The sequence below is a fragment of the Strigops habroptila genome, chromosome 2, assembly GCF_004027225.2.
Source record: "Strigops habroptila isolate Jane chromosome 2, bStrHab1.2.pri, whole genome shotgun sequence".
Lineage (NCBI taxonomy): Eukaryota > Metazoa > Chordata > Aves > Psittaciformes > Psittacidae > Strigops > Strigops habroptila.
In genome coordinates this window covers 116,134,268-116,149,046 of record NC_044278.2, presented here as the reverse complement: position 1 = coordinate 116,149,046, position 14,779 = coordinate 116,134,268, and the positions used below count along the sequence as shown (strand labels likewise).

The following is a 14,779-nucleotide window of genomic DNA, read 5'->3' as shown; positions in this document are numbered from 1 at the left end:
TGCATTGCCCAAATTGAACTAAATTAAATGTGCTTTGAATTTGGTTTTGTCTTGCTGTCCCTAACCTTGACTTAGCTTTTGCTTTTGTTTTTGTGTCATTTTTGATATATTACACTACAGACCCACAGTTAATGTTACTGAATTTTGTAGTAGTAAGCTAAAATCAGCAGGGTCTGTGGGCTTGCAAGGATCCAGTGGCAAACATAACTTCTTGAAGTTATGCTTCTATAGTATAATGCATGGTCTGAAGCCATCAAAACCACTGTCTTCCATAAATATTTCTATTCAGTTTAGGTTTTATTCTGTTGCATAAAAGGCTTAATTGGGATATATAGTTAAGAAGTTGGTAAAGCTCTTCAAGTACACAAAACTACTTTAGCATAGTGACAGCTTTATTCTGAATTACTTTGTCATGAAGTTGCAGTTCTGAACTGAATTGGAAAGCATAGCATAAAGAGTACAAATGAATATGTATCTATTGACTTCATTTCTTTGTGATTTGAGACAGGGCCAAATGTAGGTAGATTTCATTGTTTTAGGAAGGTGTAGATCTTAACTGAAAGCTGTTGTCAGAAGTGAAGGAAGAGTTAGCACAGATGTCATTCTCTTAATAGTTTTAATTATACAAAAGGCAGAAAGAGCTTTCCTGTTCCATAAGACCTCATTTTGAGGACTTCAGACATTAGTTAGGCAAAATTTAGAGTGCTCTTGTCAAAGATAGACATATTCCTTTGACCTTGGATAACCTAAGAAGGAAAGAGAAAGGAACTGCTCAGTATTAAAGAGAAAACTTCTTTTGATGAAAAGCGGAAAAGAAAAATATTGGTTTAATGTCTCATTGGAAATGGAAGGGCTTAATTTCTCTGATGCTTCAGTCCTTTAAGATGAGCTGTATCTGAAATTCATTTTATGAGAACCCTCCTTTGTAATTTTAAGAGTATTTATTTTTTATGTCTAGAATTGATTGATGCTTTTCTTTGCTTTGCTAGCTTTTAAAGTTCAGCCAAGGCAAGGTTGTTATCCTGGCAGTACATAATGCAACATTAGTAATAACATTGGAAAGAAAAGATTTCCTTCCTTTATAAACTTTTATGCATTGCTCTTAGCATTATCCATTGTGGTTTTTATAGGAGGGGTTTTTCACATTATTTATGTTAAATTCTAGAATAGCTGCAGTGTGTTTTTACTCTTTTCCTACAGCAATATAAATAAATTTTGCTTTAATAAAAATGCAAAATCAACTATTTAAATTCTTTAATTTCTCCCTATTGTTAGCCAGGGATAAGCTGATCCATGCTGTAAAATTAACACACCTTCAGCACAGTTTCAGGAATATTCATCAGGGTCTGTAGTGATACGACAAGGGGTAACGGGTTTAAACTTAAACAAGGGAAGTTCAGGTTAGATAGAAGGAAGAAGTTCTTTACTGTGAGGGTGCTGAGGCCCTGGAACAGGTTGCCCAAAGAAGTGGTAAATGCTTCATCCCTGGCAGTGTTCAAGGCCAGGCTGGACAGAGCCTTGGGTGACATTGTCTAGGGTGAGGTGTCCCTGCCCATGGGGGTTGGAACTGGATGATCTTAAGGTCCTTTCCAACCCAAACCATTCTGTGATTCTATGATATTCTGAAGCAAAGTCCCCACTGTTGCAAGCTGTGAGTGTTTTAGAATGTGACTCATTTCTAACCCACATTTTACAAAGTAAAAACCCGTGCTACTTTTAATGCAGTGATTTGGTGGATCAGCCTCAATGGTAAGTTAAGTTTTTAACCAGTGTTTAGATGACCTAGCTTTCTGCATATAGTAGCAAATCCAAATATATCATAGATACCTGTTTTTCTGATCTTAAAAATTCCACCTTTCATAATTCTCTATACAGGACTGACTTAGTTTGAGGATAATAGATGTTAAAGAAGCCTACATGAGATAAATTTACACTCTGTAGAGATTATTAATGAAAAGAAATGACAACTGAAGGGTTTTTTTTTTTCTATATCTTACATTAACATATTCAATCAGCTGTCAAGTGATTTTTGCCTGTAAATTGTTCTGCATAAAGATGGCAACAGTTTAAAACTTTGGATTCTTTTTAGTCATAACTTATTTATGCTGAATATGTGATGGTTTATGCTATCTGGGCAAAAAACTTCACTGCATTTTGGCAAGTGCGATTGTTTCATTCTTTACCCAGCTTAATTGGGCAGTAGTGTGGTCATAACAAAAGTAATCTTGTATGATGTCCAAATCCAGGACTTAGACTTTGCAAAGGTGACAGAAAGGTGAGCACAGAACGCTGGGTTTATCTTGAAACTATTGAGCTATAATAACTTTTCAAATGACGTGCAGACTACAAGGTTGATTAATCACTTTGATTAAACCATCATCTTTCTCTTTAGTAGAAGCAGATTGCTGTTATCTTAATAGTGCTCTTTCTTACTCTATAAATTGGAAAAGTTTCCAAATCTCCATATGACCTCTTGTTATTCCCCCAGAGGACAAATGTAATTTGCAGCTGGTGCTTTCAATACTGTTTCATTTCTTTTCGTAGGCATTGTGTATTACTTTGAGGTTTGTTTGCAAAATAAGTCAGAGAAGTGCTCCTCTTTCGTTCTCCAGGCATTTGATTTTCATGTAGAGGGAGACAAATATATTCTAATTTATGAAACATTGTCTCATATATCTTGACATTGTTGAAAGATGTCCATCTTTCTTTCAAACTAGGGACCAATCTCCAGGAGCCATTCTCATGACTTAAGGAGCCTGATCTCATCAGTGACACAGGTTGGTCTTTAGTCAGGACTGGACACCCCCATTCCAATTACATGTCTCAATGAACCTTATTTCTATATGCAGATTTATTAGAGGAAAACAAATTATATTTGACTTTCTACCCAGTTTTTGAATTTTACATCTTTTTTATTTTTATTTTTTGCCGTACCTAAAACCTGGTTATATTTTGCAGGCATTCCCCTGCTTTATTCAAGTTAAAGCTTTAATGTTTTATAGTTTGCCATCATATACGCTTTGAGCAGTTTCTTATTTCCAATTCTCTTTCTAGACATTGTTCTTTCCGTGCCAATTCTTAGTGAAGAATGGCTCAAAAAGATTATGAGAATAGCTTTCCCTCTCATATTTTTAATCTTTCTGCTTTGGTGGAAATATGAACATGAGCCTGCAAAGCTAAACTATTTTTTCTGCTTCACCTTGCATTGTGTTGTAGTCTGTGATAGCAAAACCCAGTATATTTGTAATACCTGTGCATGAATTATTACAAAATGTTAGGGGGTTGGTGAATTTGGTAGCCTGACAGAGGTGAGGCTGCTACAACTCCATGCTGCAATGTCCAACCAATATTCCCAGTAAGCAAGTACACAAACAGGACAGATATACATGTGTACACATGGCTGAACAGAACAGCACAGACACAATCAGCACTCACACAAACAAAAGTACCACCAGTGGCCTCATCATGTCCCCCTCTCCCATCTCTATATATACATATATCTGGATAGTGTGAGAACTGCCAGTAGCTGCATTTAGACAGTCAACTCAGTAAAGCTGGCCCCATACCTTTGCTGTCCCAAATGCTGGCACCTTGGGTGTGCATGCCCTTGAGGCTGCAACCCTCCTCCAGCTGCTGGTACAGACCCCTGTGCACTCACCAACACACACATGCACACTGTGAGTCTCTCTAGTAACTGACCTTAAACACACAGTCCATCCAGTAGCTGGCCTTGGATCCTTGCTTTTCCCCCTGCACATACACAAGAATGGGTTTCTCAGTCAAACCCTGGATATTAAAGTCTCTTGGGCAGTTGTCATGGAGCCAAGATGCTCATTCCCTGCATCCCACAGGGTGTTCCACCACCGTGCAAGACTGTAAGGTGCTCTCCAGTTGACCCCTGGTGCTGGGTGTCACCTTAGCCCATGAAACTGAGGTTTCTCTGGGGAGGGACAGGTCTCAGACAGGATTATGGGGCTTCCCCCACTTGCTCTTGAGCCTCTGTGCCTATGCATATGCACCTTTGGTGGGCTGATGGCTCCTGTGACAAGCCTAGGAGCAGCCAGGCAGGGTGTTATTTGGGCTCCTTCACCTGCCATTGACTCCATATGTTCCTTTCTGGGGGTGCAGATGAGCTTTTGTCACATACCCTAGCACACATTCCAAATACAGGATGAGGGAGAAAAAAAATTAATCCTGAAAATTAACACTTCTGTGGAGCAAAGATGTTAGAACATGTATAGTGTAGTAAAGCCCAGGAGTGGCTGTTTAGTGGCCTTGTAGATATTAGAGAATTTGATGTCCAGGAGATATGCACAAATCTACCTATGATGATCACTGACCACAAACCTTATTGCATACTTTTGAAGTAAGAACCAGAATATTTTCCACATCTCTCCTGCCAAATAATTTACAGTTTAGATGTGGGAATCATACGTTTGATTATGTCAGGATACCTACAGAGAACATACCAAAAATACTTCATATAATTGGTAAATTATGCTCTACCTCTGAAAGTAGATGCAATACTTGACATTTTAAAGTAGTATTGTATATCATTAAACATTTTCAAAGGATTTCTGTGTTGCAGTAGCGCATTTTAGTGTATTAAAAACATGCTTAGAATATTTTTCCTGCCATGGGTTTTCTCCCAACACTACTTTCTTCATCTGAGGGAGCTTATTGTGCAGTGCAAGCTTTTTGTGCATGCTCTAAAGAGCATTATGCATCAGCATTTTTCTTGAGCTTTCTTTTGCCTTTTCCTTAGTGCTTCAGTGAAGCAGCTCTGCTGTTGCATGCAGTTAATAGATAACTTTAAAAGCATATTTTTTTTTTTTTTAGAATACTATGGAAATACATAAAAGTTACTTGAAAAGTAACATTCAGGCTCACCTTTCAAAATTGTATCTTTGTATCAGAAATGAAACTGAAGGTGGATGAAGGTGATTTTTTCCTCTCTCCTTAAATCTAAGTTGAAAAATTTTTTATGAAAAAAACATGAAATTTCTCTCAAACTGATGCAAAACAGTTTTTCCTACCAAGAAAGCTGAGAACATTTGGGACAATTTGCTGAATTTTGGCTAGGCTTAGATTGTGACCGGTGATGATCGATCGTGCTGTATTAACTGCTTCTCAGGGTGTGTGCTGTTAACCCCTGTGAACAACAGCTACATCAATTTTCTTTCCCCGAGCTTCTGAGGAGGAGCAGAAACCATTTTGATTTTGTTTTAGCCATTCAGATTGTCTTTCTTTTTTTTTTTCCTGCAGCAAAATTAATTAGGCATGAGGGAGCTGTTCTGCTATGCTTTCAGCTGTAGAGCGCAGAGGACTGTGGCTCCCTGCCCATACATACACTAAAGAGTCTTCCAAGATTTTAAAAGAAATCGCGAACCTTTCTGCTGCAGTAAAAATACTTGCAAAGCAAGTGATTCATGCATAAAAAACTTTTCCTGTGCAATACATTAATATTTGTTTATAAAATTACTTATACCTTATTATGTGAATAATCCTTATTACTCATTTTTATCATTTGTGCAATTATTTTCTTTACCTTTTCAGGTCTGCTCCCTCCTGCAGGTGTAAGTACATCCACAGATGAATAAATGTAACATCAGTTACACTAGTACAAACCCAGTGACACCAATGGGGTTGCACCAGTGTTACTGAGAGTACAGTTTAGCCTTCAGTACTTGTGCTAGTTAACACGTGAGAAGAAAAGATCCCAAAATAATTCATTGATTGTGGTTTCTTCAAAAGCAATAGGGTCAGAGGGCAGTGAAGAGTATTAACTCTCAAAGGTAAACAAAGATACTGGGAGATAATTTTAGGCATAAAAATATGTCAGAGTACATTTTCATTTAACAAACTGCAAGAAAATAGATTGTGTTGGTTGTATATTTATTATTATTATTTATTATTATTACTGAGGAAATGGGGCATGCTCATTATAAATGTTATACATTTCATTATATGATTGCTACATGAACATGTCACAGATATCAAAGAATGAAGTAAATTATTTCTATTATTTCCTTGCCTAAAATGTTGCCAGTTAGTATGCTATTGATTTCTCCCTAGAACTGAGAGAAAAATTTATCTTAAGTGTTTAAATGAATCAAACAACCCAGTTATGTATTAATTTCTGCCTTTTAAACACTCTAACTACAGCTACCAACCTTTTAAATAAAATTACGCAAATTATAGTATTAAACATTATTAAAATAACCTTGTAGTTCCCAAGCTACAAGTACTTTATAATCTTTGTTGATGAAATAAGGTCAATCAAGCAACAGCAATTTTCCATTTTTATGTAACTTGTGCACAGAGTGAAATATTGCACAGGAAAATCATTTCTAGAAATGGATGAACCATTCAGACTGCTGAAAAGTTTGATGGATTTTCTTCTACAGCTGAAATGGACCAGAGATATAGGAACCTGACAAATGGAGTGTTTATGATAACTCATATGTTAGGGTGTCAGCAGTGGCAGAAGCACAGAAGAAAATGAAAGGCAGAGTGAGTGCAAACTTCTGCAGCCGTTTAGTAAATGACCTGAATTGCATAAGAAAGAATGTAATTCAGTGGAAAGAAATTACTGTATCTAGTTCTCTGGAATGCACTGTTTCAAATTCCTGCACTGATCTATCTTACAGATTTAAGATACAGGAATATAACCAATTTTACATTTTACAAAATAATTTTTTAAGGATGCAGATCCTAAAAGTCAAAGCATCTCTATATAATCAGTGGGCAGACAGGTTCATTGAATGGCAATTCAAACTGAAGACTAAGGCACACGGCATAAATCACCTCCACTTGATTCCTCTCTCTAGTGCCTGTAAAAAAAAAGCCTAGACGACTCCTTAATTCAGATTTCTACCTGTTAGATAGCTAACATGATGGCATATGAATTTCTCTTAGCGTAAGGTAGAAGGCTGTAAGCACAAAAGCTGAAATTTGCATTCTTCTTCTTTCGTTGATATTAATTTTGTACAACTTGGAGGTGCTAGCCTAAACAGAATTCATGCGTGGATATCATTTAATTTCCGCTTACTGTGAACCTCATTTGAAATCATGACCTCTGCTTTAATCTGCACAATGGATTATGCTTATGAGAGTGGGAATTTTGTGATGGGTCTGAATTAAATATATCAAGTGCTTACACTTGCAAACAGATAGGCGCTTTTCTTATGTGGTGTATATGGGAGAAGGTCATGTTAAAAGTTTAGCTGGAAAAGATGAGAAGCTGGAAAGCTAATCACGAATAATCCTTTAGATGAAGTGGGGTTAGATAAAGTGCTCAATTCGGTATGTGTGCATCTGATTGTGAGAGAAAAAGAACAGATTTGGAGGTAGCAAGAAGGAAGAAACAAAAAACATGAAAAGAACAAAAATCAAAGAAATCAGTGGAGGCTGAGGTGAAGACATAAGAAGTTGTGATTAGAGGTAGGGTATGGTGATTCACAATAGATACAGAAAACATTATTTTGCTCTGAACGAGATTTGAGATATGAGGTAAGGTAAGATAAAATTAGGGATTTGGGAATCAACCAGAGAACAGTGATAATGGTTACGTGCTAAATGCGTATTTCTCCAAGAGAATGAAAGCAAGAAAACCCAGAAAGGGGAGAAAAAACAGTGAGGGAGGAAAAAAGAGAGGAAAGGATTAATATGGTACATAAACAGTGAAGAAGGCTGACTAAAAATCAAGACCTGGAAAAGGATATAGGAGACATCCAAGAAGAAAAGAATGATCAAAAAAAGTACTCTTTGAGCAGGGTACAAGTTGCTTGTGAATGTGCTGCAGACCTTTACAGGCATTGACCAAGAGCTGGATTTGGCTTCTTGGAGCTTTGCTAATTGTGTGATGAGGGTGATATTTTCCCTAAAGGATGTACAATGGCTGGTGGTTGAGCTCTCTGTAGGTTCTACAAATCAATTGCACACGTACTATAAGACCTATTCCTGATCAAGTATAAATTTCTTTCAAAACCATATGGTCTTTCACTCTGCATTCTTCATACCAGAACAGTTATATTATGACAAGAAGGTTTTCGGTTATGGTAACTTTTCATTCAAAGAGCTTAATATATTGTCCTAGTTTCCTAAAGGCAATATGGATGATAATAAGGAAGTGTGCTTAGTTACACACTGTGATTAAAAATAGATGTGGCCTATCTGTATAAAAAAATCAAAGAATCATAGAACAGGAAAGGACCTTAAGATCACCTAGTTCCAACCCCCCTGCCATGGGCAGGGACACCTCACCCTACACCATGTGGCCCAAGGCTCTGTCCAACCTGGCCTTGAACACTGCCGGGGATGAAGCGTTTACCAGTTCTTTGGGCAGCCTGTTCCAGGGCCTCACCACCCTCACAGTAAAGAACTTCTTCCTTATATCTAACCTGAACTTCCCCTGTTTAAGTTTAAACCCATCACCCCTTGTCCTATCACTACAGTCCCTAAGGAAGAGTCACTTTCCAGCATCCTTGTAGCCCCCTTCAGATACTGGAAGCTGCTATGAGGTCTCCACGCAGCTTCTCTTCTTGAGGCTGAACAGCCCCAACTTTCTCAGCCTGTCTTCATATGGGAGGTGCCCTCATCATCCTCATGGCCTCCTCTGGACTTGCTCCAACAGCTCCATGTCCTCCATGTTGAGGACACCAGAACTGTACTCAATACCCCAAGTGAGGTCTCACGAGGGCAGAGTAGAGGGGCAGGATCACCTCCTTTGACCTGCTGGTCATGCTTCTTTTGATGCAGCCCAGGATACGGTTGGCTTTCTGGGCTGCAAGCGCACACTGCTGGCTCATGTTAAGCTTCTCGTCAACCAACACCCCCAAGTCCTTCTCTGCAGAGCTGCTCTGAATCTCTTCTCTGCCCAACCTGTAGCAGTGCCTGGGATTGCCCCGACCCAGGTGTAGGACCTTACACTTGGCTTGGTTAAACTTCATAAGGTTGGCATCAGCCCACCTCACAAGCGTGTCAAGGTCCCTCTGGATGGCATCCCTTCCCTCCAGCGTATCAACCGAACCACACAGCTTGGTGTTGTCGGCAAACTTCCTGAGGGCGCACTCAATCCCACTGTCCATGTCGCCAACAAAGATGTTGAACAAGACAGGTCCCAACACCGATCCCTGAGGGACACCACTCATTACTGTTTTCCAACTGGACATTGAGCTGTTGACCACAACTCTTTGCGTGCGGTCATCGAGCCAGTTCTTTGTCCACCGAGTGGTCCATCTATCAAATTGATGTCTCTCCAATTTAGAGACCACGATGTCATGTGGGACAGTGTCGAAAGCTTTGCACACGTCCAGGTAGATGATGTCAACTGCTCTGCCGCTGTCCATCAGTTCCGTGGCTCCATCATAGAAGGCCACCAAATTGGTCAGGCAGGATTTCCCCTTAGCTAAGCCATGTTGGCTGTCATCAACGGCCTTGTTGTTTTTCATGTGCCTTAGCATGCTTTCCAGGAGAATCTGCTTCAAGATTTTGCCAGGCACAGAGGTGAGGCTGACTGGTCTGTAGTTCCCCGGGTCTTCCACCTTCCCCTTCTTGAAAATGGGGGTTATATTACCCTTCTTCCAGTCATCGGGAACTTCACCTGACTGCCAGGATTTGTCAAATATGATGGACAGTGGCTTAGCAACTTCATTCGCCAGCTCCTTCAGGACCTGTGGATGGATTTCATCAGGTCCCATGGTCTCGTGCACGTTCAGGTTCTTAAGATGGTCTCAAACCTGATCCTCTCCTACAGTGGGCCTAAGGTCTTCATTCTCACAGTCCCTGCATCTGCCTTCCAAGACTTGGGTGGTGTGGTCAGAGCATTTGCTAGTGAAGACTGAGGTAAAGAAGTCATTAAGAACCTCAGCCTTCTCCAAATCCATGGTAGCCAGTTCTCCCGATAGCTTCCGGAGAGGGCCCACGTTGTCCCTAGTCTGTCTTTTATTTGCTCCGTACCTGTAGAATCCTTTCCTTTTATCTTTCACATCTCTTGCCAGATTTAATTCTAACTGGGCCTTAGCTTTCCTAACCTGGTCCCTAGCTTCCCAGACAATATCCCTGTCACAAAAGGAACTCACGTAGATAAAGAAAATTAGCATGAGAAACTTTCTGTCAGCCTCTTTAGGACAGTTTGAAAACACAAAATCATCATATTTGAAATCAGAACCACAGGAGAATGCTTTCTGTATATTTATATGCAGTTAGAAAGGAAACTTTTAATGCTCTTGGAAAACAGTATCAAAAGGACATCAGCAGGTTTCCTTTGACGTTAATGAAGAAATAACCTTAATCTGGAGATGGCAAAGGGCTAAATAAGGATCACTCTTTGGTCTTGCTGATAAAGAAGAAATCACAAAGAGCTATTTAAACCTTATCCTCATTAAACTACCCAAATGACCTTGATGTTTCTGAAATGTAAAATGGACATAATTATGCAGCCAATTGGAAAGTTTTAAATGACAAATACATCCTAGGGATCTTTGTACAACAAGAATTTGGCAATCTTGTATTCTGGTGAGGTTTGGGTGGTTGGGCAACTGGTGAAACCATACAGCCAAAAGAATGCAATTTGCATGTGGAGTGAAAATCAGTGGCAGGGTACTTATCTTCCTATGCGTACAATAATAAAAGCAGAAGAAGCAGTTTTCTTTCTTGAAGGCACTGAAAAACAATATCCAATTCACTATAATTAAGAATGGGTTTTGTTTGTAATAAAAGTCTACAGATGTTGTAATTTTTAGACAAAACATTCTCTTCTCAAAAATAAGACTAAGCATAACAAACAGCTCTAATGACAAATTTTGTTGGAAAGAATAGGTGCAGTGGTTTCAAAATATTGCAGTTGTATAAGCTGGGGCTGTTTTGATGCCGTTGTCACTATTGTAACACAGTTCTCATCATTAAAATTCATATGATGCCATCTTTATCTTATTGAGTGGGTGGATGCAGTTGTAGATATGAAGTACAGCAAGAAAGAATTAGGCAGTACTTACTTGTTTAAGTGTAAACAGGTCTGTCAAATAACTGTAGAAGTATAAATAGTATCATATTACTATTATGAGAAAAAACATAGCTATAAATGTCTTAACAAAGTGACAGGGTATATGAAAATGCAGAACCCAACAGAGTATTTTTCTTCAGGATTTTAGGAATGTATCATAATCTGTAGAACTGATTTTCATTAAGGGACTACTTCAGTTGCTTATGCCATTCTTCAACTGCACTGAGAGAAACTTCCTGGAAAGTCAAAGGAAATTCTTCACAGAAAGGAACAAACAGTTCTGAGTTGTCAGGTCCTTATTTTGCTATTCTCTGTGCTGGACTTTATTTCAGGTTTTTCATCCAGAAAAGTATATAAAAAACTCTGTTCCTGTTCCTTCTTTCTCATTCTTCTGAAAGTGTCATCTGAAGATAACTAGCACTTTCATCTCAGAAAGATAAGTGAACTCTAGTGGTAGTAGTGATTAGAGTTTCACTAGGAAGTTTCTCTTGAATGCTGGAATCTAGATACCATCCATTACATCTGTTTCTTAAAGACATTTTGTTGTCAAAAGTTTGGGAGAGTCCTCCAGTATAACAAGTGCAGCTGTAAATAAAAGGCATCTGTTACCTTGCCTTTGCAAGTAGTTTCTTTAAATATTGGGACTTAATTGAATTACGGTAACTTATTCTACAGAGGCTGTAAGTTCATCAGACTCTGAATAATAAACCTATGTCAGTTCAGTAGACTGAGAAGCCCTGAAATGTATGTTGGTGATGCTCTTCCTGAACAACAGGGCAACAAAGGCCCTCAAAGTTAGCTAAAGGTTTCATGCAGACCTGTTCTTCATGCAGCACTTACATATACTGTCATGGTCAACAGTATCTTTTTTGTTCTGCTGGAAATAAAACATGTTCCTGGATGAGACAAATTTTGCTTCCAGACTCTGCATTGAAGAAGGGATGTGGTTGATTACATCCTCCCATGGACCTCATCTTGTGCACTTCCTATCCACTTCTGTCAGAGTCCTCTGGCCTGTTACTGTCACAGGTGGTGTTGAGCGCTCTTTCTTCAGAGAGGGGATATTAGTGTCTCGAGTCAGACAGGGAAGCCAACAGCAGTGTATCTTGGCTTGATATTTTGGAGAAGAGGGAAGACTGAATTGTTCTTTGCGGACATCCTAACTGGGCTTGTGGGAGCAGGTGCCGGATATGCTGTTCATGTGCTGCCAGTTACAGGTGCAGACAAGCCCAAAAAAGCAATCAGAAAAGCTGCTAAACCAATGTTCTGACCTTTCACTGGTATATAATGATGAAAGACATATGACATCCTTTAAGCAGAACTTTGTTATCAGTCTATAAGTAGGAGTAATGCAGAGAAAACAGACTTAAGGCAAGTGCTCACCAAACTTTACACATCATTTTTAGACTCTATTTGTACAGAAAGTGAAAGGAAAACTCAAGGGCAAAATTCATCTAACCTACCTGAGATTGCTAGTGTAGGATGAAATGAGTTAAGACCTAGAAATGCCTGTTTCTTCTCACTGAGTATAAAGACAGCTAGATTACTACCTCTCATTTCAGGATTATAAATATAAAATTTTGCTAAGATTTAAGACATCTGTTGTGTCAACCCTTGCACTCCTGAAAGATGGGAAAGAATATTCCCAAACTGACTTGGAAATGCTGACAATTTCTTTGACTGCGGAGGAGAAAAGAAAACCATATGAAAAAGTTTGGAAATTTTCATAGTTATCTAAGATCGTACAGGGCATAGTAAATTTTGCTGTGTGTTCTTGCTGCAGTCTGATATAAAAGCAGAATTCAGAAAACTCATAGGAACACCACTACTTGTAAGAAATGGAAGTTTCATGTTCAGATAGCTTGTTTAGGTGTTTTGTCAGGCCAGAGACTGTCAAGTTAAAATGGACAAAAACAGAGGGTATGTCCATATGCTGCTAAATGAGAGGACCGAGAAGCCAGTTCCAGCACTGGAGCAATGATTCTCCTCCTGCTTAACTGTTGGCTACTCCTTGACTATTTGCTTCCAGCAGGCTGCAGACAGAAACAGCCTTAAGCATTGAGACTTGGCTGAAAACTGACTCTAGTTTAGCAAAGTAGGTGCAGCCAGAGAGCCTAAATATGAAATAAAATTGTGCTAGCAATGAATGGTACTGCATACATCATCATTACACCTGCCTCAGGTAGGTGCAACGTCATATTAGGTCCTTTACGAAGTAACTGCACTGGTCTTCTGAGCAACCAGCAAGAAAAACAGGGCAATGAATTGCATATGTAGATATATATGCTTAAATAAAAGGTGCTGGAACAAGATCAGCTTTTTAATTTATATCATCCCTGCTGCTGTGGAACCTGGTAATGGATCTCTGCTGCGATTAATCGTGATTTGAACTGAAGATCCTTTTGGAATCATGACTGTGGACGATAGAAGAAACTCCTCAGATGATCATAATCAAGATATAGTTTGTGTGCAAATACAAATTAAGTATTCAGCTTGTGTTTTCTCCTTTCATGTTTATGCAGAGGTTGTTCACTTCTCACGTCCTGCTTTTTCCCATTTTGCTGCACTAACGAGTTTTTAATGCAAAGGAAAAGTGATTATAAGCAGTGAAGCAAAGACAGCTTTATAGAGCAGGACTGAGGAATTGAAGACATATATCAGAGCTATCCACCAACCTAAGATGAAAGAGAAGTTCATGAAAACAGAGACATATAGATAGCTTTGATTTCATTATCATTAGACAAGAAAGGACGAGAAATCGATGAGCTATAAAGCTGTTCATACCTAGTAAGTTGCCTGTATTAATAAAAGAGCCCATGCAGAAAGCATTAAAGTGATAACATAAAACAGGAAAATATCCTATAAAATATCTTATAGTAAAATATTTGTTCATATCTGGGTTTAGTGTAGTGTCATTACCAGATTGCAAGAATGTAAAAAAATACAGATATTATGTATGTATTAAATATTTTATTCCTTGATGCTGTGGTTTTGTTTCATTGTTAAGCATGAGTTATTTGTTTGGACTTCTCTCCTTCCTCTTTCCTTTTGAACAGATTCTAGGGATTGTATTTCTATTACTGATTTCATGGTTTATCAGATCTTGAATTGCAGATGAATTAAATAGTTGGTAGCATTTATAGGAAGCTTTTGTTTGCTAGATATGTGTACCTAGTTATAATATTCACAAAAGAAGTAAGTAATTACCTTTGAAAGGTGCTTGACTAGATAAAGAATGATTTGTGTACTGTGTTTTCTGATTGCAGTTAGAAAGCTAATACAGGAAATGAGTGGCTGGGAGTGGGGAGGAGTAATAAACATTCTTGTTTGGAGAAATAACAAATTTGTTCCTTCAAGATTAGGTCAATCCTAAGGCTTCACTTCAGTTTTGCTCTTACAATTTTTCATTTTTTTTCATTAAGCATAAATTAAGTAAAACAATAAAGCAAAACTGTTTTCCTGGAAATATCATCACAAAAACTAAACTGTCATGACTCATAAGCAAAAGCTATTATTTTCCATTAATCAATATTTTCTTGCCAAATCAAAAAGAATTGTTGCCTAGCTGCAGCTAAGGGACACTGGATTCTTCTCAGATTTTAATAATAGAACTGTTTTCATTACTCTGCAGTTTACTGACAATATAGTCAGCTTTTGTAGCTTTCTCAGATGTGATCTGAGGAATGTGGAAACTAAGGAAGGGATGTTAAATGAATTGCCTAAAGGGACAGAAAAAGTCCATGCCAGACTGGAACAAGGTTTCAGAATACTGCT

At 38.5% G+C, this 14,779-nt stretch overlaps 1 protein-coding gene across 35 annotated transcripts in view; it reads left to right on the top strand.

Moving 5' to 3' along the window:
* Positions 1 to 14,779, top strand: part of DLG2 (discs large MAGUK scaffold protein 2) — a 997,741-nt gene that overhangs the window by 609,599 nt on the left and 373,363 nt on the right. For 20 of the 35 annotated variants that reach the window (XM_030474393.1, XM_030474399.1, XM_030474376.1 and 17 more), the window contains one exon: positions 2,718 to 2,777. The exons of the other annotated variants lie outside the window; for them this stretch is intronic. In XM_030474393.1, coding sequence (XP_030330253.1) covers positions 2,718 to 2,777 — 60 coding nt within the window. The remainder of the gene's footprint in view (positions 1 to 2,717; positions 2,778 to 14,779) is intronic. 35 annotated transcript variants of the gene reach the window in all.